The sequence below is a fragment of the Engystomops pustulosus genome, chromosome 2, assembly GCF_040894005.1.
Source record: "Engystomops pustulosus chromosome 2, aEngPut4.maternal, whole genome shotgun sequence".
In the NCBI taxonomy this organism is placed as follows: domain Eukaryota; kingdom Metazoa; phylum Chordata; class Amphibia; order Anura; family Leptodactylidae; genus Engystomops; species Engystomops pustulosus.
In genome coordinates this window covers 199,245,989-199,268,685 of record NC_092412.1, presented here as the reverse complement: position 1 = coordinate 199,268,685, position 22,697 = coordinate 199,245,989, and the positions used below count along the sequence as shown (strand labels likewise).

Genomic DNA, 22,697 nt, shown 5'->3' with positions numbered 1-22,697 from the left:
ACCTTGCCGCCACCTTGGTTTTCACCGGTTCTGTCCAACTCTGCTTGTCTGTCTGTATCTGTTGTTTGTCCATTAGTATCATGCATCTCCCGGAGTTACCCCCTTTCCCCTGTCCCAGGTTTGTTTGGTTCTGGCTTGACACTTCTCTGTAGACTAGTGTATACTCTGGTCTATATCAGTATTCCTGTTACCTGTCCACTCCACCATCCAGCAGCTGCCAGACGATGTTCGCCACCACTGCCAGAAGTGAGTTTGCCGCCACGTACCTTGTCTGACAGCTAGCACAAAGTCTGGTTGTTGTTGCACTGTTGCTGGACAGGTACATTACATATATATTGTAATTTGATACTTAGAAATATTACAGATATGAGGCTGCCTACTTTTAGTAGTTTTCTACTGAATAAAAAGTTTGGATTTATTTCCTACTGTTCTATCACAAAAATAATTCCCAATTATGGTGTTTCCGTTCCTTGCACCCCAAGTGATTACCAGTACCACTCAGTGTTGGATTGGATTGCTATCATTTGCAATTTCCTAAAAAATATTTGGCACAAATTTCAATAGTAACATTGCCCGTGCATTGGATAGTTGCAATGTTGAATATATGCATGAAGTACACTAGTCATGCAGGTACTCACCCAGCTAAGAGGACTACGGGGATTGTTGGTCTGGCCGACTGCCACTACACTGAAGGTGGAGAATACAGTGGCTACCCAGGGTGAGTGCAGACCAAGTGCCCAGTAACTCTACCTAAAGTGAGCATGAAGGGCAGTTGCACTCTGGACAGTGTTGTTTCCACTCCATCCCTAGTGTCAAACAGCTTTTCACTCTATTTCTAGTGCCACACCTCCAACAAGAACTTATTTATCACCTAACCCATGGAAAAGGTATTAATAATTTTGGGTGGCAAAATTTCTCTAAATATTCATATACTGAATGAATCATTATTTTCTCTTTGTGGGTCTTTACTTCTTTTATAGTGATAGGAGTAAGGTTTGCTGGATGGAGACCTTTTTGCCATACGCCTATATGATAGAGCATATAGAAAAGGGTCATCTTCACAGGGCTTAAACTTTGAGACACAGTGAAATTATCAAGTATTTCTTCCAGATAATTTGATTGCCTGGCAAACTTTATATTGCAGCTTGTAGTGAAAAGTGAAAATGAGCAGTTTGAGCTAGAAATCGTTTTCTGCTTGGAAATGGTCTTAATTTGGGAAGTGTTGAGAACCAATCAATACATTGCAGGGGGGGGGGGGGGGCTTGATTTTACCTTTGCTGAAATGGCATATGGGAATATCTGTCAACATAAATAGGGAAAACAGACATATTATTACCATCTTCATTGCAGTTACAAAGGAAAATGAGACCTTCTGTTAAAATCTTGCATATTAGATCGGCATTGTGTGTGCTAATGTATTAATGGTAAATGCTGGCCTAATCTGGGAGATGTACAATCAGTGGGGGAAATTCATTAAGACTGGCAATTAGAATGACAGTCTTAAAATTCCCCCTGCCGGTTGTGCTGTGCAAATATTTATTACGAGACTGTGGCCTACTGGGGGTTCTGATCTTTCCATGGCAGCCCTGAATTCTGATGAGTACTGTCTGATGCTGCTCAGATCCTGAGATTAAACAAAACTTATACTGCTATCGTGCAGGTATACTCTTACTGCTTATAGATCATTATACAGCAATACTGTAAGGGCAAGACATGATGAAGGACATTGAGCCCTAATTTTGAGCCCCCCAAACTGTCCCTCCCTGCTTATTGAGTCCACCCTAATCAGTGGCCAATCACCAGATGTCGTTCCCTTCCTACGCCAAGGTTTTAACATGTAACAATGCAAACAATCAAAACATATAAAGGGGAGGTCAACCATCTAATTACAACTAGACAGCAATCAGAATCAAATAGACAGGTACAGAGGCTAGTAGCTAGTAGTAAAAAAGCATTATAACAGGAAACAGCAAAAGAACTGTCAGGAAGCTAGCAATACATACTGTGTAACCTGCATGGCAAGATGCTGAACATAAATCAGAGTGTGCCAGGTGAAAGAGAGAGGGCTCTCAGGGGCATAACTAGGAGACACAGGGCCCCATAGAAGACTTCTGAATGGGGCCTTACCCCCTTAGAAAATATACATATTTGTATACTCTTACACACATTTATACACTTATGCACACACATTGATGCACCGATTTATACATTTATACACTTACACAGATCTGTCCCAGTAGCTGCTGACCACATGGAGGAGGTGGCAAGATTTAGGGATGAGAGACCCATAGTTCTGTCGTTCAGCTGTCCTTTGCTCCAACATTTCTTATCTGAACTGTCAATACATCGTGTGCACTGTGGAAAATGTGCACTGTTATATTGTACAATGTGCAGCATAATATGTATATAATGGTGCACATCCTCCATTCTTTATTATGTCAGGTCAGATCCTAGGTCCCGCTGAAACTGCGGTACCCATAGCAGCTGCTATGACTGCTACTGCTGTAGTCCCACCCCTATGTGCACAAATACCTAGATTATAAACAAGCTCCTGTCAGTGAACAGTGTGCACTAATACCTAGTTTGTAAAGGTGCTCATGTCAGTGAAAAATGCACAATAATACCTAGTTTGTAAAGTTGCTCCAGTGAATTGTGAATTGTGCGCACTAATACCAGGTTTGTAATGGTGCTCCTCATGAAAAGCATGCACAAATATCAAGATTGTAAATGTGTTCTTGTCAGTGAATGGTGTGCACTAATACTTACATTGTAAAGGTGCTCCTGTCAGTGAATAGCACACACTAATACCAATATTGTATAGATGCTACTGTCAGTGAATAGTGGGCATGGATACCTAGACTGTAAAAGTGCTCCTGACATTAAATAGCTACTAATACCTAGATTGTAAAGATTGTAGCTGGTGCTCCTGTCAGAGAATAGCACTCTATTACCGCTCCTGTCAATAGTGCACACTACACTAATAACAAGATTCTAAATGTGCTCCTTTCAGTGAAAAGGACACACCAATACCTAGATTTCTAAGGTCTTCCTGTTAGTCAATAGCACCCACTAATGTCTAGATTATAAAAGTGTTCTTGTTAGTAATAGTGTGCACTTAATAATACCTGATTATAAAGGTACTGCTTTCTGTGAATAGCATGCAGTAATGCCTAGATCATAAAGGTGCTGTTTTCACTGAATAGCATGCAGTAATACCTAGGTCATAAAGGCGATGTTGTCAGTGTATAGTATGCAGTAATACCTAGATCATAAATGTACTGTCACCTTTTGATTTGGTACTGCAGGTCTTTTAAAATATGGAAAGCTGGAAGTAAGGGACAGGGCTGTGGGCGTAGTGATGCTGCTGGTGGTGATGGAGTTGTTACTGCAGGGAGGAGAAGTGTTCTTTCTCAGTCCAAGTTCATGTGGTGCAAGTAGGTTCCAGAGTGTGTGCGGCATGTATTGGTAGGCCCCAAAAGGCCACACAAAGTTGAGGCATTGGTCAATTAAATGGCAAACAGTGTCACTTAACTTCAATGGGATTATCATTGCCACGCTCATGCGCAGTTGGAAATGCAGAGCCCTCCACCTCACCCCCCTTCAAAGTAGCAAAGCCATTTCAGCCACAAGTCAAGAAGCAGTCACCCATGCTATATGATGACTCTCCTAGCTGAGATTCCGTGAAGAAAGCAATCTCTGGTGCTGAATAGGAGCATTTCCAAACAGCTGGCCCTTGAAACACTCCCATTCAGGCTGGTTCAGATGGACAAGTTTAAAAATCTGATGACAGTGGATGTCACTCATTATGAAGCTCACAAAACTGAACTAAGTTTGACTTTCCGTATTCCTGGAACTTCAACATTACTTTTTTGAATCCTGTATTCCTGGAACTTCAACTTAAAATTTTGACTTCCCGTATCCCCGGAATGATTTATTGATTTTATTAAATGCTATTTTGAGGTACTTTCCCCAGACCATTGTTATTCCCACCATTTTAATTCCCTCATTTAACAGTAATTTGTAAAATTTATAAAATTTGGGTCCCATTGACATCAATGTGTGTTCGACTCAAAGTTCCACCTGAAGTCCTTATAATGAACCAAATCTTGTTGGCAAATTCAGACCAACCTGTTAATCTCTAGTCAGATCCATTTGAGCTGTCCCATATTGTTTTTATGGAAATCCTAGCTAGGAAATTCAAGGGGTCCAGTTTATATGATGGCATACACATTAAGGAGGAGTAGGTTCATGATTCATTCTGATCCACTCCCCAGCCGCCCACTTATTTTTGACGCTATAAAGAACTTTGGTATAGGGTTAACATTCTCAAAAGGGAAATACTGGAAATTAGCAAACCGCATAGTCACTGTGAATAGGTTAGGCAGGAAGAACACAATTACAGGCAGTCCCCGGGTTACATACAAGATAGGGTCTGTAGGTTTGTTCTTAAGTTCAATTTGTATGTAAGTCGCAACTGTATATTTTATCATTGTAATCCCAGCCAGAACTTTTTTGGTCTCTGTGACAATTGGATTTTAAAAATGTTGGATTGTCATAAAAACCAGGATTAACAATAAAGCTTCATTACAGACACCTGTGATAACTGTTACAGCTGTTTATTGTAGCCTAAGACTAAAGTACAATAAATTACCAATATCCAGTGGTCCGTTTGTAACTAGGGGTCGTATTTAAGTCGAGTGTTCTTAAGTAGGGGACTGCCTGTACACTTCCTGTTGAATGACAACAAGCAGATATCTATAAGACCACAAGGAATTGATACAGAAAGCATATTGGGAAATTGTCATCTTTTCATTAAACAATCACATTTATTTTCTGAAACTCTTTTAAGTTAACCCCTTCAAGTTAAATACTGCAGGAAAAATAGGGCATGATATAGTTAAGATCCATTAGATGGGATTGTACCCTACAAACATTATATTAGTACCAGATACATCATCCACTGTGAACAGTACAGGCAATACAATATTACACTCTGAAATATCAGTCATGTGCATAAGGCTCAATATGGTGTTTATTTCTGCACACAGTCCCATGTGGTCAATCGCTTATTATTCCAGAAGCCTCAGGTCAGCATTCTATAGGGATCAGGACTGCTGATAATAATCTCTCTTTATATAGTGCATTTTTGTGTACAGTGCAGAATCTGTAGCACTTCACAACTGAGACATTGCATATTAGCTGGCCATAGTAACCTCACTCCTCAATGGCTTATTAGTATAAAGCCAGATGTGGCAACATTTCTATTTACTATACTACATGAAGATTTTGCTGAAGAATTACAGCAAATGTCATCCAGAACACAATGGAGGAGTGAAATAAAAAATGTCTCTAGCATTCTCTTTATTCTGATTTTTACAAAAGCATCACCTGGTTCTATAGAGATACATTGTCACAGTGTTACTATGTCCAGTAAAGCAGCTTTTCTTCTAGGCCTGGGAAAAACCCTTTAATACATAAAGCAACTATGTACAGACACTGCTTCTGAGATCTATAGACCACGTACCTGTGAATAAAAGAGGAGGTGATAGAGATAAAATGCTACATGTGAAGGAAGCCAAATGGATCCTGTCTTTGAACACGTCATGTTCTAGGTCTGAACTTCAGAAGTGATTTAATGTATATATATATTGACTTTATTTGTACTTATATTTTTTGACATTGTGATATTATTCTTTATTGTTTTTTTTACTGTATTTTTTATTTTTTTTTTAAACTTGTACATTTGTCATTGCATTTGTCTCTTCCCTTCCCCTGCTGCTAATCTTGGGGTGGAGTGACGTGTTTCCTCTTTCTCCTATATACCAGCTGCCAGCAGTCAATGCCGCATGAATAAAGACCTTGCCTTCTAGGTCCGAAACGCGTCACCTATTTTTCTATTCCCTATTTTAATGTATTCCGCATAAACTTTTTCTATTTTTTAATTATTTTTTTGCCTGATGCCGATGGTTCTTTTCCTCTTTTTTCAGTATAGTAGTTATATTCTTGTACATAGGGGGCAGTAGTATAGTAGTTATATTTTTGTACATAGGGGGCAGTATTACAGTATTTATATTCTTGTACATAGAGGGCAGTATTATAGTTGTTATATTCTTGTACATAGGGGACAGTATTATAGTAGTTATATTCCTGTACATAGGGGACAGTATTATAGTACAAGAAAAAAGAAACGCCGGCTCACCCGTACCACTGGTGTAGATAACAAGTCCGCACTCCAATTCACGGCAGGTGCTCCGGAAACAGGCCTCCGTCCACAGGCCCAACAAACGTGTAGAAAAGGTAGATTTGGATCCAGCACTCTTATGCCAAACACGGAGACGGTCCAATGCAGAAAAAATAATCCTTTATTGAAGATAAAATCATGCGGACACACAAAAGCTGATTGTAAGGGATCATGACTAAGGCAGCTCCTGCCGAAACGCGTTGATCCCTTACAATCAGCTTTTGTGTGTCCGCATGATTTTATCTTCAATAAAGGATTATTTTTTCTGCATTGGACCGTCTCCGTGTTTGGCATAAGAGTGCTGGATCCAAATCTACCTTTTCTACAGTATTATAGTAGTTATATTCTTGTACGTGGTCTGGGGTCATCAAAACATGAGGAACTGTATTGCAGGGTCACAGCATTAGAAAGGTTGAGAACCACTGCTCTTCAGGATTTACTTTTATCTAAGGCTGCAATGATTAGCTGTAAGATGTATCACAGGCTGAGCCCTCTCCATAGCTGGTAAGTCTTTGCTGCATATTGCAAGGCTTAACGGTAACACCAGTGCCAGGACCGATCGCGGGTGTTTTCCTGCCAATCCCCGCACGGGCGCGCCATCTTTCCCCGTGATGTCATCGGGGAGCAGTGATCCGTCGCCATGACAGGTCTTCGTGTTGACCCTTTAATTACAATGTGCTATCAGCACATTGTAATGAATGAGGAGGTAAGTCCCCATAAACTGCCATACTTTAATATGGCAGTATATGGTAGGATTGATCAGACAACCAAGGGTTAAAGTACCCCAGGGAGTCTGAAAAATAGTAAAAATAAAAAAAAGTTAAAAAAAAATTATAATAAAAAAACATAAATATTCAAATCACCCCCCTTTTCCTAGAACTGATATAAATATAAATAAGCAGTAAAAATCATAAACACATTAGGCATCGACACATCCAAAATATAATAACTTTTTTCACTGTGTTTAACCCTGTAACGGAAAATAACGGCCAAAGTCGAAAATTGCACTTTTTTGCCATTTTAAAAATTATATAAAAAAGTGATCAAAAGGTTGTATAGTCGTAAAAATGATAAGATTATAAACGTCAAAGTCAAAAGTCGAAAAAAACGACACCACCCAAAGCTCTGTACAAAAAAGTTATCAGTGCCAGAAGATGGCAAAATTCAAAAAAATATTTTTGTACAGGAGGTTTTAATTTTTGTATGAAAACATTATAAAACTTATACAAATTTGGTATCCGACATAATCGTACCAACCCAAAGAATAAAGTAGACATGTCATTTGGGGCATACAGTGAAAGATGTAAAATCCAAGCCCACAAGAAACGGAACAAATGCGTTTTTTCACCAATTTCACTGCATTTGGAATTTTTTTCCCGCTTCCTAGTACACAGCATGGAATATTAAATACCACCATTTTGAAGTAAATTTTTTATGCAGAAAATAAGCCATAACACAGCTCTGTACATGGAAAAATAAATAAGTTATAGATTTTTGAAGGTGGGAAGTGAAAAATGAAACGCAAAAATTAAAAAGGGCATCAGCGGGAAGGGGTTAATAACCTGTTTGTACATAACCCAGGGACTGCCTGTATTGTAAATCACAGGCCACTAGAAGGCAGAAGTGTTCACTTGCTTTATCCAAGGACTAGTACTCTCAGTCAGAAGCTGGTTTATAATAGCACATAGGCACAAATATATGCTTGCCCGGGCCGTAGCCCAGGAGAGCATACAGCTGCATGCAGAAGAGAGCTGGGGTAAGCACTTCTCACTCCTCCCATCTCCATAGAGAAGCGACAAGAGACATTTTTAACCCTTTTTCTGTGCATGTGTTTACTGGGTGCCTTTGGTGTGAATCGGGACCGATATCGGTCCACAAACTTTGCCATATGCAGCCTGCAGAACCTCGGGTTTCAGCCCACAGGAGGCTGGGTAGTATGATGAGTACTCACTCAGTGATGAGGACTCACTCCAGGTCCTCTCTAGCTCTGCCCACACCACTGGCCGCTGGCTGTATGCGCCAGAATCAGGACTTAGGTCAGTGCGGGGCATGGAGCAAAGAGGACCACTGGTGTGGTGAGTACAAGTCATCTGTTATGTACACACCACTCCTGGGTCTCCTGAGGGTTTCCTGTATTACAGATCAGCTCTGGAGGGGAAGGGGGGTCACTGGTATTATAGTTCTGTCCAGAGGTCTCCAGTATTATAGATCAGCTCTGTGGGTCTCCAATATTATAGTCAGCTCTGGGGTCTCCATTATTACACATGTCTGCCTAGGGGGTCTCTATTATTATATGCCTTCTCTCCAGTTTTTTATGCCTGCTCTGGGGGTCTCCAGTATAAATAAACATCTGCTCTAGGGGTATCCATTATATATATGTGCTCTGGGGTCTCCAGTATTAAGTCGGGTGTTAAGTAGGGAACTGCCTGTATTCTAGAATATAAAATAATTCAAAGCAAAAAAAGATTCTGTATAACAATTTCTTTTGTAATTATCGCAATCGTAAAGCATTTTGCTGTTTCACAAGGCATTTGCTTTGTGACTCTAATAATATAGTTTTTTTTACCAGTTTAGAAAACTGTGAGAGTAGGATGAGCTCATGTACCGCCACACTGTCAGCCTATAACATATTGAGGGTTATTTATCATTGGTTTTGCTGGGCTTATCTGGAGTAAAAAGTCTCCTAAAAGTTGCATTGAGGTTTTTTTGCAACTTTTCACTGTTAAAAATTACACAGGACTATTTCCACCACTTCACTATTCTGGTGTGAACGTAGAACCACTTCTAGTGCACCGCCATGTAAAGCCAGATTCACGACTCACATAAATCACTCCAGTCCCTTGCTGGTGTATGTGTTGGGACTTTTTCTGCATTTTGCAACTTCATTGCTTCATCCCAGACAGTGAGTAGAGCATAAGAACATTTATTACAGAGCTAAAGCCACTATAATAATTCTGACGGGCATTGGAGCTCCAAAGACAGACAAAGAACTGTCCCAAGAAGCCTGCCTAATGATGAATTACTCCCATTAGATGCAAGTATAGCAGGGATTTTACAGACTAGTGATTATTAGCCACTCCAGTCATGTTATTCTCTACCATATAATATTAATGATCTTTATTTATATAGCGCCATCATATTTCGTAGCACATATGAGCACAATTATTCATTGCAGCTTTCCTTCGGGGTTCATTCTTGAGAATCAGTCTGTTGGTTCACTGCAATTACCATCCTGCTAAAATGTGCCAAGAATTAGAATGTAGGTCGTTGTGTCTGCGGAGAATAATCAGTCAGCAAGGAGACCATCACACCCTGAGGAAACAAAAATAGCCATTAATATTAAATACTGAGATTTGGTATTAATGAAATGTAAAAGTCCGTAGGAAGTAATGAAGCTTTACAAGAATATACTATAGAACTATGAGTTATGTACAGGATGATCAGCAGAGAATGTATGTCAGCTACATTAACACTCAAATACAAAAAAAAATCACTACCAAGGTGTTTTCATTTGACTATTGACTGGGTTTTTATGTCCCAGTGTAACAGTCAAGCAATAATTCAATAACTATAACCATTGATTCCTAAATACAAACATGTATAAGTACGTGAGTACATGAAAACAGAACCAACATATAGCTCAGTGTGCTCAGCTAACGTGTAATACCAGCACTTACTGTAAATCTAGTAACTCACACATGACGTCCTTGTTCGGAGGAATTCCCTATCTTCTTCTGGAGGATACGTCAGCTTCTTCCCACCAGAAGAGGGCCTGTATAGGGGGGATGCTTGGTCCGTGGGAAAATGTATTATGTATAATAAATATATAATATATATTAATATATTATATATAACAATATATAATACCCGGTTCCCTACGGGATGGGGGGGGGGGGAGCATCACGTGTTGTCGGAGGCACGGAGTACTCTGAGGGTTTGATCTGCCCGAAGTGTGTATCCAGCACTGTGACTACTTGGGGACAGAACTGGCTACTAAGCCATGGGGAAGCACTGTGACTACTTGGTGGCAGGAATGGCTACTGGTGACAGCACTGTGACTACTGGCTAGTGGAGCATCATTAGCTCCACTAATGACCTATGCAGCAGAGCTCTAATATAAAAGTGCCTACATGCCTAATGCATACAATACCAGGGCTAATAGAGTGTAGCTAGGTGGAGGAGGCAGACAGGCATGGTCAGGAAAAGAGGGCGGTGAGCAGACCCCACGCGTGTTGTCACCTATTCAGTGACTTTCTCAGGGGTAAGTGACCAATTCTGCACTCAATAAACAGTACTAAGCTAGGTTTTGGCTCTGTACTCATACATGTCTTTATATATGCTCTGCTCTAAATAGGAACACTCAAATAACACATCCTAGATCTGAATGAATTAAATATTCTCATTGAATACTTTGTTCTGTACAATGCTGAATGAGCTGACAACAAAATCACAAAATTCCTTAAATAGAAATAAAATTTATTAACCAATTGAGGCCTGGATTTGGAAAAACCTACAAAATTAAAATGGAAAAACACACTACAGGCTGATCCAACTTTGATTAAATGCCCCTAAAACAAGGCTCAGTATTGTGTGCAGCCTCCACATGCCTGTATGACCTTCCTACAAATCCTCGGCATGCTCCTGATGTGGTTGCGGATGGTCTCCCAAGGGATTTCCTCCCAGACTTGGACTAAAGCATAAACCAACTCCTGGACAATCTGTAATGCAAGATGACATTGGTGGATGGAGCAAGACATTGGGGCACATTTACTTACCTGGTCCTGTCGCGATCCCCGAGTTGTTTTGTCCTATAAGGATGAAGTCCGGTGCAATTCACTAAGATCGTGCGCCCGATATCCTAGATGTGTCGCTTCCCCGCTGAGGTACGCCGGTGTTCACCTTCTTCTTCTCGGTGTATGTAAGTGCATGTCTTGCAAAAAAATTTTAATTTTAAATTCTGCGCTTAGTCGGGTTGTCCGACGGTCACGCCCCCCAATTGTGAAAGTCGCTGTGATTGCGCCAAAATCCGATTGCGTGCACCAAAAATCCGTTAACTGAAATAGTCAGGAAGCCCGACGGAAATGCGGTATGCGGACCCTTAGTAAATGTGCCCCATTATGTCTTAGATGTGCCCAATCAGATTCAGGTCTGTGGAACAAGCGGGACAGTTCATTGCTTTACCACCTTGCCGACCGAGGACGAACTATATCGTCCTCGCGCGGTAAGGGGTGTATGGAGAGAGCTAACAGCTGTATAAAACACCCAACACCCGCCTGTCACTGCCGCAGTCGGTGCTGGCACCGACCGCTGCAGTTAACCTGTTTAACCCAGTGTTTAACCCCGTAACGGAAATTGGTGTCCAAAGTCGAAAATGCCACTTTTTTGCCATTTTGAAAAATATAAAAAATTCTATAAAAAGTGATCAAAAGCCCATACAGTCCTAAAAATGAAAGCATTAAAAAAAATGACACCACCCACAGCTCCGTACACGGAAGTTTTTTTTGTACAGAAGGTTTTAATTTTTTTAAATGTATGAAAACATTATAAAACATGTACAAATTTGGTATCCTCGTGATCGGACCGAACCAAAGAATAAAATAGACATGTGATTTGGGGCGCTCAGTGAAAGTTGCAAAATCCGAGCCCACAAGAAAACGGCGCAAATCCGTTTTTTCATCATTTCACTGCATTCTGAATTTTTTTCCCGCTTCCCACTATACGGCATGGAATAATAAATACCATCACTATGAAGTTCAATTTGATATGCAGAAAACAAGCCCAAACAGAGCTCTTTACATAGAAAAATAAAAAAGTTACAGATTTTTGAAGGTAGGGAGAGAAAAATGAAAATGCAAAAACGAAAAAGGGCCACGTCCCTAAGGGGTTAATACCTTCATCTTGCACAAACTGCCGACAAGCTCCAGCCTCATGAGGTCTAGCATTGCCCAGCATTAGAAGGAACCCAGGACCAAATGCACCATCATAAGGGGTCTGAGGGTCTCATCTTGGTACCTAATGGCAGTCAGGCTACCTCTGATGAGCACATGGAGGGCTGTGCGGCACTCTAAAGAAATGCCACACACAATTGCAGCCAATTGGTAAGATCAAAAAAGTTCTTTTTTTGCTCATTAACCCCTTTATGACTGCCCTATCGGCTTTTTACGGCGGTCATTAAGGGCACTTCTTCTGACGCGTACGCCTTTCTACGGTGGTGCATCAGAAGAAAATTTTGGGACACCGGGTCTCGCTGGTGCCGGTGTCGGGCTGTGATCTTACAGCCCAGACCCGGCACTAACACCCGGGATTGGAAAAACTCTGTGTGCTTACTGGGGGATCCGATCCCTCCTGCTGCAGCCCCGGGTTCCGACGAGTGATCCGGGGCTTCCAGCTCCTCTAACCCCCGGGTTCTGCCTTCCTGGCAGGACCCGGCTGTAAGTAACTGAGCATGAGCAGCATGCTCAGTTACTTTCACTATACACTGCAATACAAGTGTATTGCAGTGTAAAGGCTTGAATAAGTGTTCGGACGATCGCTTGTTCAAGCCAAGAAGTAGAAAATGTAAAAAAGTAAAAAAAAAAAGATGAAATCATTTTATTATATAATTAAATAAATAAATAAAATAAAAGTCCCATAATCTCCCCAGTTACACATAAAATGCAAATAAAGTATATAAAACACAAAAACGCGTACATATTTGGTATCACCGCGTCCGTATCAATCTGTACAATAAATCTAAATCAATCTTGAACCCACTTGGTGAACGGCGTAAAAAAAAACCTTGAAAAACTTCCCGTAATAAACAATTTTTCATCAAACACCATCACAAAAAATGTTCTAAAAAGTGATCAAAAAAAGTTACGTTCCCTAATATGATACGACTGAAAAGAACAACTCTTTTTGCAAAAAATAAGCCCTGAATGAGGTCTGACAACAGAAAAATACAGAAGTTATGGCCCTAAAAAGTTGTCAATAGTAAAAACAATGCAATTTTCTCCAATATTGGTTTTGCTCAGGAAAATTGAAAAAGAAAAACTATAGAAATGAGGTATCACCGCAATCGTAGTGAACCAGAGAATAAAGATAAAATATTATTTTTATGTTACGGTATCTCATCCCGTAAAAAATAAGCCCTCATATGATCGCATTACCAAGAAAAAAATAAAATTTATAGGTTGTACAATGTGACAATACAAATCTGCTGTAAATGGCGCCTCCATTCATTCTATACTCGGCCGTGCGCCCGTACAGCAGTCACCACCACATACGTGGTATCAGTACACTCTGGAGGAATTGGGCATCAAATGTTGCAGTACGTTTCATCATTTAATTTATTCTGAAACTGTCAGTTTGGCCTAAATGAATGTATTTTCCAAAAAAATTCCATAGTTTCTAAATCGCAGGTCCATATTGTTTTAACCCATGTGAAACACTTAAAGGGTTAATGGACTTAATATAAGTTGTTTTACATACGTTGAGGGGTGAAGTTTCTATAGTGGGGTAATTTATGGTGTTTTACTATTATTTAGGCCTCTCAAAGTCACTTGAAAGCTGAGTTGTATCTCAAAATGTGAGTTTTGGCAATTTTCGTGAAAATTTGAAAAATCGCACCTAAAGTTCTGCACCTCATAACATCCTAGAAAAGTGACAGGACGCATAAAATATCATCCCAACATAAAGCAGACATTCTGTAAATGTTAATTATCAAGCTTTTTGGGTAGTTTTACTTCCTGTCTGGAAAGCAGAACATTTCAAACTTGGAAAATGAAGAATTTTTACAAACTTTTGCCAAATTTTCACTTTTTTTCAGAACGAATCGCAAAACTTATCACTTAAATTTGACAACTAACATGAAGTACAATGTGTCACGAGAAAACATTCTCAAAATCACCGGGATATGTTAAAGCGTTCCGAAGTTATAACCAATTATCGTGAGACATGTCAGATTTGAAAAATCGAGTCTGGTCATTGAGCTGAAAACTAGTGACGGTGATAAGGGGTTAATGTACACTCTGCCCCCATATTGACAGAAAAAAACAGGGAGATCTATATGGGGCACATTACAGGGAGATTTATATGGGCACAGTACAGGGGGATGTGTGTGGGGCACATTACAGGGGGATCTGTATGGAGCACATTACAGGGGGATCTGTATGGGGCACATTACAGGGGGATCTGTGTGTGAGGCACATTACAGGGGGATCTGTGTAGGGCATGTTACAGGTGGATCTGTGTGGGGCACATTACAGGGGAATCTGTGGGAGGCACATTACAGGGGGGCTGTGTGGGAGGCATATTACTGGGGATCATTACAGGGGAGCCTGTGTGGGGCACATTACTGAGGGAGATTACAAGGGGGACATTACTGGATAGATGTGTGGGTGACATTATTGGGGATGAGTGGGTGACTTTACTTGGGGGGGTGTGGGGGACATTACTGGAAGAGATGTGCGGGAGACAATACTGGGGGTTATGTGAGGACATTACTGGGGGGCTGTGGGGACATTCCTTGGGGTGTGTTCCCACATGGCGGCAGGAAGGGCCTAGGTTTGATCTCACATGAGTTTCCAGTGATGATTATGTGATGGATAACGAGCGGCTGGTCTCTTGTATTTGTTTAAATGCCACGTGGCATTTTGAACGCGTTTTTGCCCCATTTTTAAGCAGTCCGTTTTTGACAGGTTTGACCAATTATCTAAATTGAAACTGGTCAAAAACGGATACTATTTTTGACGGACTGCTTAAAAACGGCCAAAAACGTGTTTAAAACACCACGTGAGACATCATCCTTACTGTATTTTGGGAGAGTGTTAGGGGCAGCAGCAGGACAACACTGTTAGGGTGCAGTCACACGTTGCAGTTACAACTGCATCACAATCAGTTTTGAGATGGTTTTAGGTGCAGTTATGTTAATTTAACAAGTGAAAGACATGAACTGGTGAATTTGAGTTTGAAGGGGAAACCTGTTCCACAAATGTTCTTCACTGCACCTAAACTGCACCTAAACTGCACCTAAAACCACCCCAAAACTGATTGCGATGCAGTTGTAACTGCAACATGTGAACGCAACTTTGGACAACGAAGATTTTGGGATAATGAAGGACATAATGTCTGTGTGGTGAAGTCCACAGAAAGGAGACGTGGTGATGCCGAGTCCAAGAGTCCAAGGGTTTTGAACCCGTTTTTAGGAAACACATCCATTTTTGTCCATTTTAAATTAAGATAATTGGTAAAACCGGACAAAAACAGATGCGGTTTCAAAAACGCATGCGTTTTTTAGCGGACTGAAAACGCCTGACTAAAAATGGACTAACCACCGGTTCAAAACGTCACGAGTTCCACCACCCTAATAATGAAGTCACTGGATGTAAGTCAGGTTTTTTCCGGTGTTTCTGTAGCTGTGTAGCCCCCTCAGTAAAGTTGTTATTGGCACAATCACATGTGAGGGGGCTATTTACAGGAGGGGGCATTACTGAAAGTCTGATACAAAATGCATTGGGGCCCGTGCCCCGGATCTTTTTCCACCCTAGCAACGCCCCTGGTCACAGCGAAGGGTCTAAATACTTATGAACATGTAATATTTCAGTTTTCCTTGTTTAATAAAGTAGCAAAACTGTCTACATATATGTTTTCTCTCTGTCAAGAGGGGTGCAAAGTGTACATTATTGTCCTGGCACAAGGTCAGTACACATCATTGTCCCGGTGGTTTAGTGGCCCCAAACCATCAGACATATTCTTTTAGGTGTGCAAGAACATTCCACTGTTAATTTATTGTCAGAAAATATCTATTTCTCCAATTAAATCCTAGAGCATTTCAGTCATACCATAATTGTCCACTTTCTGTTTTCTGCTTCTTGGAAAACAAGTGATTTAGGAGAATAGAAAACCTCATCGTCAACCTCTTCAGGCTTTCTTGGTAAACAGTGAAGGAAGGTCCAATCAGGTGCTGCCAATTTTGTTGTCTATAAAATAAAATTGTATATCAAATGACTTCATTATACAATTAAATTATACAATATACAGGTAAGCCAATACAGTCATTGATTACAATTTATGTATGAAAAGAAATATTTTGAGCAGCTAAGGGAGGACCTCATAGACATAAACTAGGACAATGTTCTCAAAAGCAAAAGCACCCCCCAAAAAATGGGAAATTTTCCCAAATTCTAAAAAGGCCTGTGAGAAACACATACCATATAGAAACAAGCATAAGAGAAACAGGAAAAAGACAATGGGGCACATTTACTAAGGGTACGAATCGCGGTTTTCCGACGGGTTTCCCAATTTTTTTAGATTTGCCCCGGGATTTTGGAGCATGGATCGGATTGTGGCGATCAGCGCCGGCTTTCACGTGACAGAAATCGGGGGGCGTGGCCGTCATAAAAACCCGACGGATTCGGAAAAACAGCGGAATTTTAAAACAAAATTGTGTCGCAAAAATAGCACTCACATACACCGAGACGGAGAACTCAGACGGACTTCAGCGCAGCACCGACACCTAGTGGACATCAGGCGCATGACCTTACTGAATCCCGGCAGAACCCGAATCAGCGCCAGAGAACACGCCCCAAGTAAATCTGCCCCATTGTTGTTAACTAGTCCTGTAAGGAGAGCAATAAGCAAGAAAGTTAAGGCATTGAAGGTGCTAAAAGGGAAAGGTAGCGATATGGCGTTACAGGATTATAGAGAGAAAAATATATTCTGGAAAAAACAGATACTTTCCACAAAAATAGAGCCTAAAAGAAATATTGCCAAGGAGAGTAAAAATAATGCCAAATTATTTTCCAAGCATGTAAATAATAAGAGGGATGCCAATCTTTTGAATGTCGCCTTCTCAACTGTCTTTACCCAGGAAAATCCCCTGGTGGAAGACATAATGAGGAATGATGTAAATGTAATCTCTTTGGAATGTCAACAGTTTAACCCAGGAGGTACGGCAGCTGCTCACAACCACTAAAAAAGGCATATCACCAGGCCCAGATGGTATACCCCCATGGGTACTGCATGAACTATGCACCATGACAGACAAACCATTATTTTTACTATTTGAAGATTCCTTGATGACTGGTTCTATTCCACAGGACTGTCCTAAAGCAAATGTGGTGCCAATATAGAAAAAAATTATCAAAAAGTGATCCTGGAAACTACAACCCTGTGAGTCTTATTTCTGTTGTGGGGAAAATGTTTGAGGTGTTTGTTAGAGATGGTATGCTGAAGAATCGCTCCAGCGATTCTAGGTGGACTTGGTACAGCTCTTCTCTACATAGAGCTGTAGCAGGCTTTTGGTTAGATATTTTAGCAGAGGGGAGTCTGGGGAACAGTTTGAAAGCAGAAATCACACAGCAGTTTGTAGACTCCCATAGTTCACTTTCTTACATATTACAAAGCCTTATAATTTCTTTAACACTTTCTGTATGGTCTGACAGCTTCCCTTTAAACTCACCCATCCTTTAAAGTTAATGTTCATTGTGACTACTCTAGAGGGCATTGTGGAAGCTGAGGCATCTCATTATGTTTCTTATGTTGCAAGGAAGATCATGTACCTGCATTGTGATTTGGTAACCTTTGAAATCCTGCAGTCGCTTTTTCTTCTCCTCTTCTTGTCCCATGCTCACCCACGTGTCTGTAACTAATATGTTAGATCCACTGGCAGCTTCTAGGGGATCATTTGTCATTAGCAGTTTGGTTCCAGACTAGAAGACAGACATATGTATATTTATAGGACAACTTTCCATATATTACATAGAAATCAATGAGGTTAATGGCTCTAGAAAATTGTAATATAAAAATGAAGTGGGACCCATCGAGAAATCTTAAATGCATGTATTTCATTGGAGTGAGGGTCATTCCATTTATTCTATGCTGTCAGCATCATACTGTATAAGATACCAGGACCTCCCACGCACAGGGAGATGTGCTAAAAATAATACATTTACCTCTTTTGAAAATTGCTTAGCAGCCGCAGTTACTGAGGAATTTGGTTCATACCCCTAAAAGAAAAAAATAACATCTGGAGTGATGATTGGCATAAATATGAAATACAAAAGTACATGGTAAAAATAGGCAGGTAAAAGGTAGATAAGGGAATCCAATGTTAAGAAAGTCCTCACATGTGTGTATTTATATAGACAACAGGGCTGTATTTAGAGCTTATTCTGCACTAGGCCTATTGGTGCTGTAATCAAATGCACATTGTAATGTATTATAAAGCCCTCCTAACTCTCCATACATGCATGCTTTGCCCGCAGTGCAATAGTTCTTGTCCAGAAACAAGAAGACTCAGCTGTTACAAAAAAGTGTGGTGACTAGAGATGAGCGAACATACTCGTCCGAGCTTGATGCTCGTTCGAGCATTAGCGTACTCGAAACTGCTCGTTGCTCGGACGAATACTTCGCCCGCTCGAGAAAATGGCAGCTCCCGCCGTTTTGCTTTTTGGAGGCCAGAAACAGAGCCAATCACAAGCCAGGAGACTCTGCACTCCACCCAGCATGATGTGGTACCCTTACACGTCGATAGCAGTGGTTGGCTGGCCAGATCAGGTGACCCTGGGATAGACTAGCCGCTGCCCGCGCTGCTCGGATCATTCTGTGTCTGGATGCCGCTAGGGAGAGAGCTGCTGCTGGTCAGGGAAAGCGTTAGGGTATTCTATTAGAATAGTGTTAGGCAGGAGTGATTCTACAAGAACCCAACAGCCCTTCTTAGGGCTACAATAACGTTATACTTTTTTTTTTTGTTTGCTTGTGGCTGGGCTTGCTGGCACTAGTAGTGCAGCTAGTACCATATTGTGAGGAATTTGCAGGGGGACTTGCTACCGTTGTGTTTAGCTCTTAGTGACACACATATCCACCTCAAATACCAAAGTGGGAAAATTTATTAGGGGTTTGATTTCAATTAGGCACAGTCTGGCAGTTTCTTTTTATTTTACGTTTATTTTTTCATAACTCAGCGTCATCTCATCAGTGTGCTTTCATACTTGGCTAGAAAATAGCCAAAGGAGAATCCAAACGGCTTACTTACGCCTACAATAGCGTTATATATATTTTATTTCTGGTTGATCTGCTGGTGGCTGTCCTTGCTGCAGTGCATATACTAGCCAATTGTGAGGAATTTGGAGTGAGACTTGCGACCGCTGTGTTTAGCGCTTAGTGACGCACATATCCATCGCAAAGACCGAAGTGGGAAAATTTATTAGGGGTTGGATTTCAATTAGGCACAGTCTGGCAGTTTCTTTTTATTTTACGTTTATTTTTTCATAACTCAGCGTCATCTCATCAGTGTGCTTTCATACTTGGCTAGAAAATAGCCAAAGGAGAATCCAAATGGCTTACTTACGCCTACAATAGCGTTATATATATTTTATTTCTGGTTGATCTGCTGGTGGCTGTCCTTGCTGCAGTGCATATACTAGCCAATTGTGAGGAATTTGGAGTGAGACTTGCGACAGCTGTGTTTAGCGCTTAGTGACGCACATATCCATCGCAAAGACCGAAGTGGGAAAATTTATTAGGGGTTGGATTTCAATTAGGCACAATCTGGCAGTTTCTTTTTATTTTACGTTTATTTTTTCATAACTCAGCGTCATCTCATCAGTGTGCTTTCATACTTGGCTAGAAAATAGCCAAAGGAGAATCCAAACGGCTTACTTACGCCTACAATAGCGTTATATATATTTTATTTCTGGTTGATCTGCTGGTGGCTGTCCTTGCTGCAGTGCATATACTAGCCAATTGTGAGGAATTTGGAGTGAGACTTGCGACCGCTGTGTTTAGCGCTTAGTGACGCACATATCCATCGCAAAGACCGAAGTGGGAAAATTTATTAGGGGTTGGATTTCAATTAGGCACAGTCTGGCAGTTTCTTTTTATTTTACGTTTATTTTTTCATAACTCAGCGTCATCTCATCAGTGTGCTTTCATACTTGGCTAGAAAATAGCCAAAGGAGAATCCAAACGGCTTACTTACGCCTACAATAGCGTTATATATATTTTATTTCTGGTTGATCTGCTGGTGGCTGTCCTTGCTGCAGTGCATATACTAGCCAATTGTGAGGAATTTGGAGTGAGACTTGCGACCGCTGTGTTTAGCGCTTAGTGACGCATATATCCATCGCAAAGACCGAAGTGGGAAAATTTATTAGGGGTTGGATTTCAATTAGGCACAGTCTGGCAGTTTCTTTTTATTTTACGTTTATTTTTTCATAACTCAGCGTCATCTCATCAGTGTGCTTTCATACTTGGCTAGAAAATAGCCAAAGGAGAATCCAAACGGCTTACTTACACCTACAATAGCGTTATATATATTTTATTTCTGGTTGATCTGCTGGTGGCTGTCCTTGCTGCAGTGCATATACTAGCCAATTGTGAGGAATTTGGAGTGAGACTTGCGACCACTGTGTTTAGCGCTTAGTGACGCACATATCCATCGCAAAGACCGAAGTGGGAAAATTTATTAGGGGTTGGACGTGGGCGTCCAACTACTGCAGGGGTCAGAGGCCGTGGTCCTGGGTGGGGTGAGACACCACCTGCTGATGAGGGAGCAGGGGAACGCCGCAGAGCTGCACTCCCTAGGTTCATGTCTAAAGTTACTGGGACTCGTGGTAGAGCACTGTTGAGGCCAGAACAGTGCGAACAGGTGATGTTGTGGATTGCCGACAATGCTTCGAGCAATTTGTCCACCAGTCAGTCTTCCACGCAGTCCACCAATGTCACCGAAATCGGCACTCCTCCAGCTCCTGCACCTCAGCCTCCTCCTCCCCAGTCTGGCCCCTCCCATGAAAATTTGGCATTTGAACCGGCATACTCTGAGGAACTGTTTTCTGGACCCTTCCCACAGTCACAAACCACTTGTCCGGTTGCTGCTGAGCAATTTTCCGATGCCCAGGTTTTCCACCAGTCGCAGTCTGTGGGTGATGATGACCTTCTTGACGTAGTGGAAGAAGTGTGTAAAGAGGTGTCCGACGATGAGGAGACACGGTTGTCAGACAGTGGTGAAGTTGTTGTCAGGGCAGGAAGTCCGAGGGGGGAGCAGACTGAGGGATCGGAGGATGATGAGGTGACAGACCCAAGCTGGGTTGAGAGGCCGGGTGAACACAGTGCTTCTGAGACGGAGGAGAGTCCTCGACCAGAACAGGTTGGAAGAGGCAGTGGTGGGGCCAGACGGAGAGGCAGGGCCAGAGCAGGTGCATCAACGCCAAATGTGTCACGTAGTGAAGCTCCCGTGGCGAGGGCTCCCGCGGCGAGGGCTAGATTTTCAGAAGTCTGGAGGTTCTTTAAGGAAACACCGGATGACCGACGGACTGTGGTGTGCAACCTTTGCCAAACCAGGATCAGCAGGGGTTCCACCACTACTAGCTTAACTACCACCAGTATGCGCAGGCATATGAATGCTAAACACCCCACTCAGTGGCACCAAGCCCGTTCACCTCCGGCCGTGCACACCACTGCTCCTTCCCCTGTGTCAGCTGATAGTCAGCCCCCTGCCCAGGATCCTGGCACAAAAACCCCATCGTCGCCTCCACGATCCTCCACAGCATCCACCAGCGTTCAGCTCTCCATACCCCAGACGCTGGAGCGGAAACGGAAAAATAGTGCAACCCACCCGCACGCCCAAGCCCTTAATGTCCACATCTCCAGATTGCTTAGCCTGGAGATGCTGCCCTATAGGCTAGTAGAGACCGAGGCCTTTCGCAACCTCATGGCGGCGGCCGCCCCTCGGTATTCGGTCCCCAGCCGCCACTACTTTTCCCGATGTGCCGTCCCAGCCCTGCACCAGCACGTGTCAGACAACATCATCCGTGCCCTGACCAACGCCGTTTCTGACAAGGTCCACCTGACCACGGACACGTGGACGAGTGCTGCCGGGCAGGGCCACTATATATCGCTGACGGCACATTGGGTTAACTTGGTGGAGGCTGGGACCGAGTCTGACCCTGCGGCTGGTCATATACTGCCGACGCCGAGGATTGCGGGGCCTACCTCGGTCCAGGTCTTTCAGGCCTACTATGCCTCCTCCTCCTCCCACCCCTCCTCCACCTCCTCCTCTGAACTACCATCCGTGGCATGGCGCCATCAGTCGCTAGCTCTAGGCACAGCAGCAGTGCCGTCGCTAAGCGACAGCAGGCGGTGCTCAAACTGCTGAGCCTAGGCGATAAAAGGCACACCGCCCAAGAACTATTACAGGGCATCACGGCGCAGACTGATCTGTGGCTGGCACCGCTGAACCTGAAGCCAGGCATGGTTGTGTGTGACAACGGCCATAACCTGGTGGTGGCTCTGCAACTCGGCAGACTGACACATGTGCCATGCCTGGCCCATGTGTTAAATCTGATAGTTCAGCGTTTCCTCAAGACATACCCCAATCTGTCTGATTTGCTCACGAAGGTGCGCCGCATCTGTACGCATTTCAGGAAGTCCAGCACAGATGCTGCCACTCTCAGGGCAGCGCAGCGCCGCCTCCAAC

General features: G+C 42.3%; 1 protein-coding gene across 1 annotated transcript in view; it reads right to left on the bottom strand.

Moving 5' to 3' along the window:
• Nucleotides 1–9,343: 9,343 nt before the first annotated feature.
• The window catches only part of OTC (ornithine transcarbamylase), a 44,972-nt gene continuing 31,618 nt past the window's right edge, over nucleotides 9,344–22,697 (bottom strand). The window contains exons 7-10 of the mRNA XM_072137810.1: nucleotides 18,175–18,228; nucleotides 17,782–17,931; nucleotides 16,063–16,200; nucleotides 9,344–9,553 (exon numbers count right to left, since the gene is read on the bottom strand). Of these exons, the coding sequence (XP_071993911.1) occupies nucleotides 9,494–9,553; nucleotides 16,063–16,200; nucleotides 17,782–17,931; nucleotides 18,175–18,228 (402 nt within the window). The 3' untranslated portion in view covers nucleotides 9,344–9,493. The remainder of the gene's footprint in view (nucleotides 9,554–16,062; nucleotides 16,201–17,781; nucleotides 17,932–18,174; nucleotides 18,229–22,697) is intronic.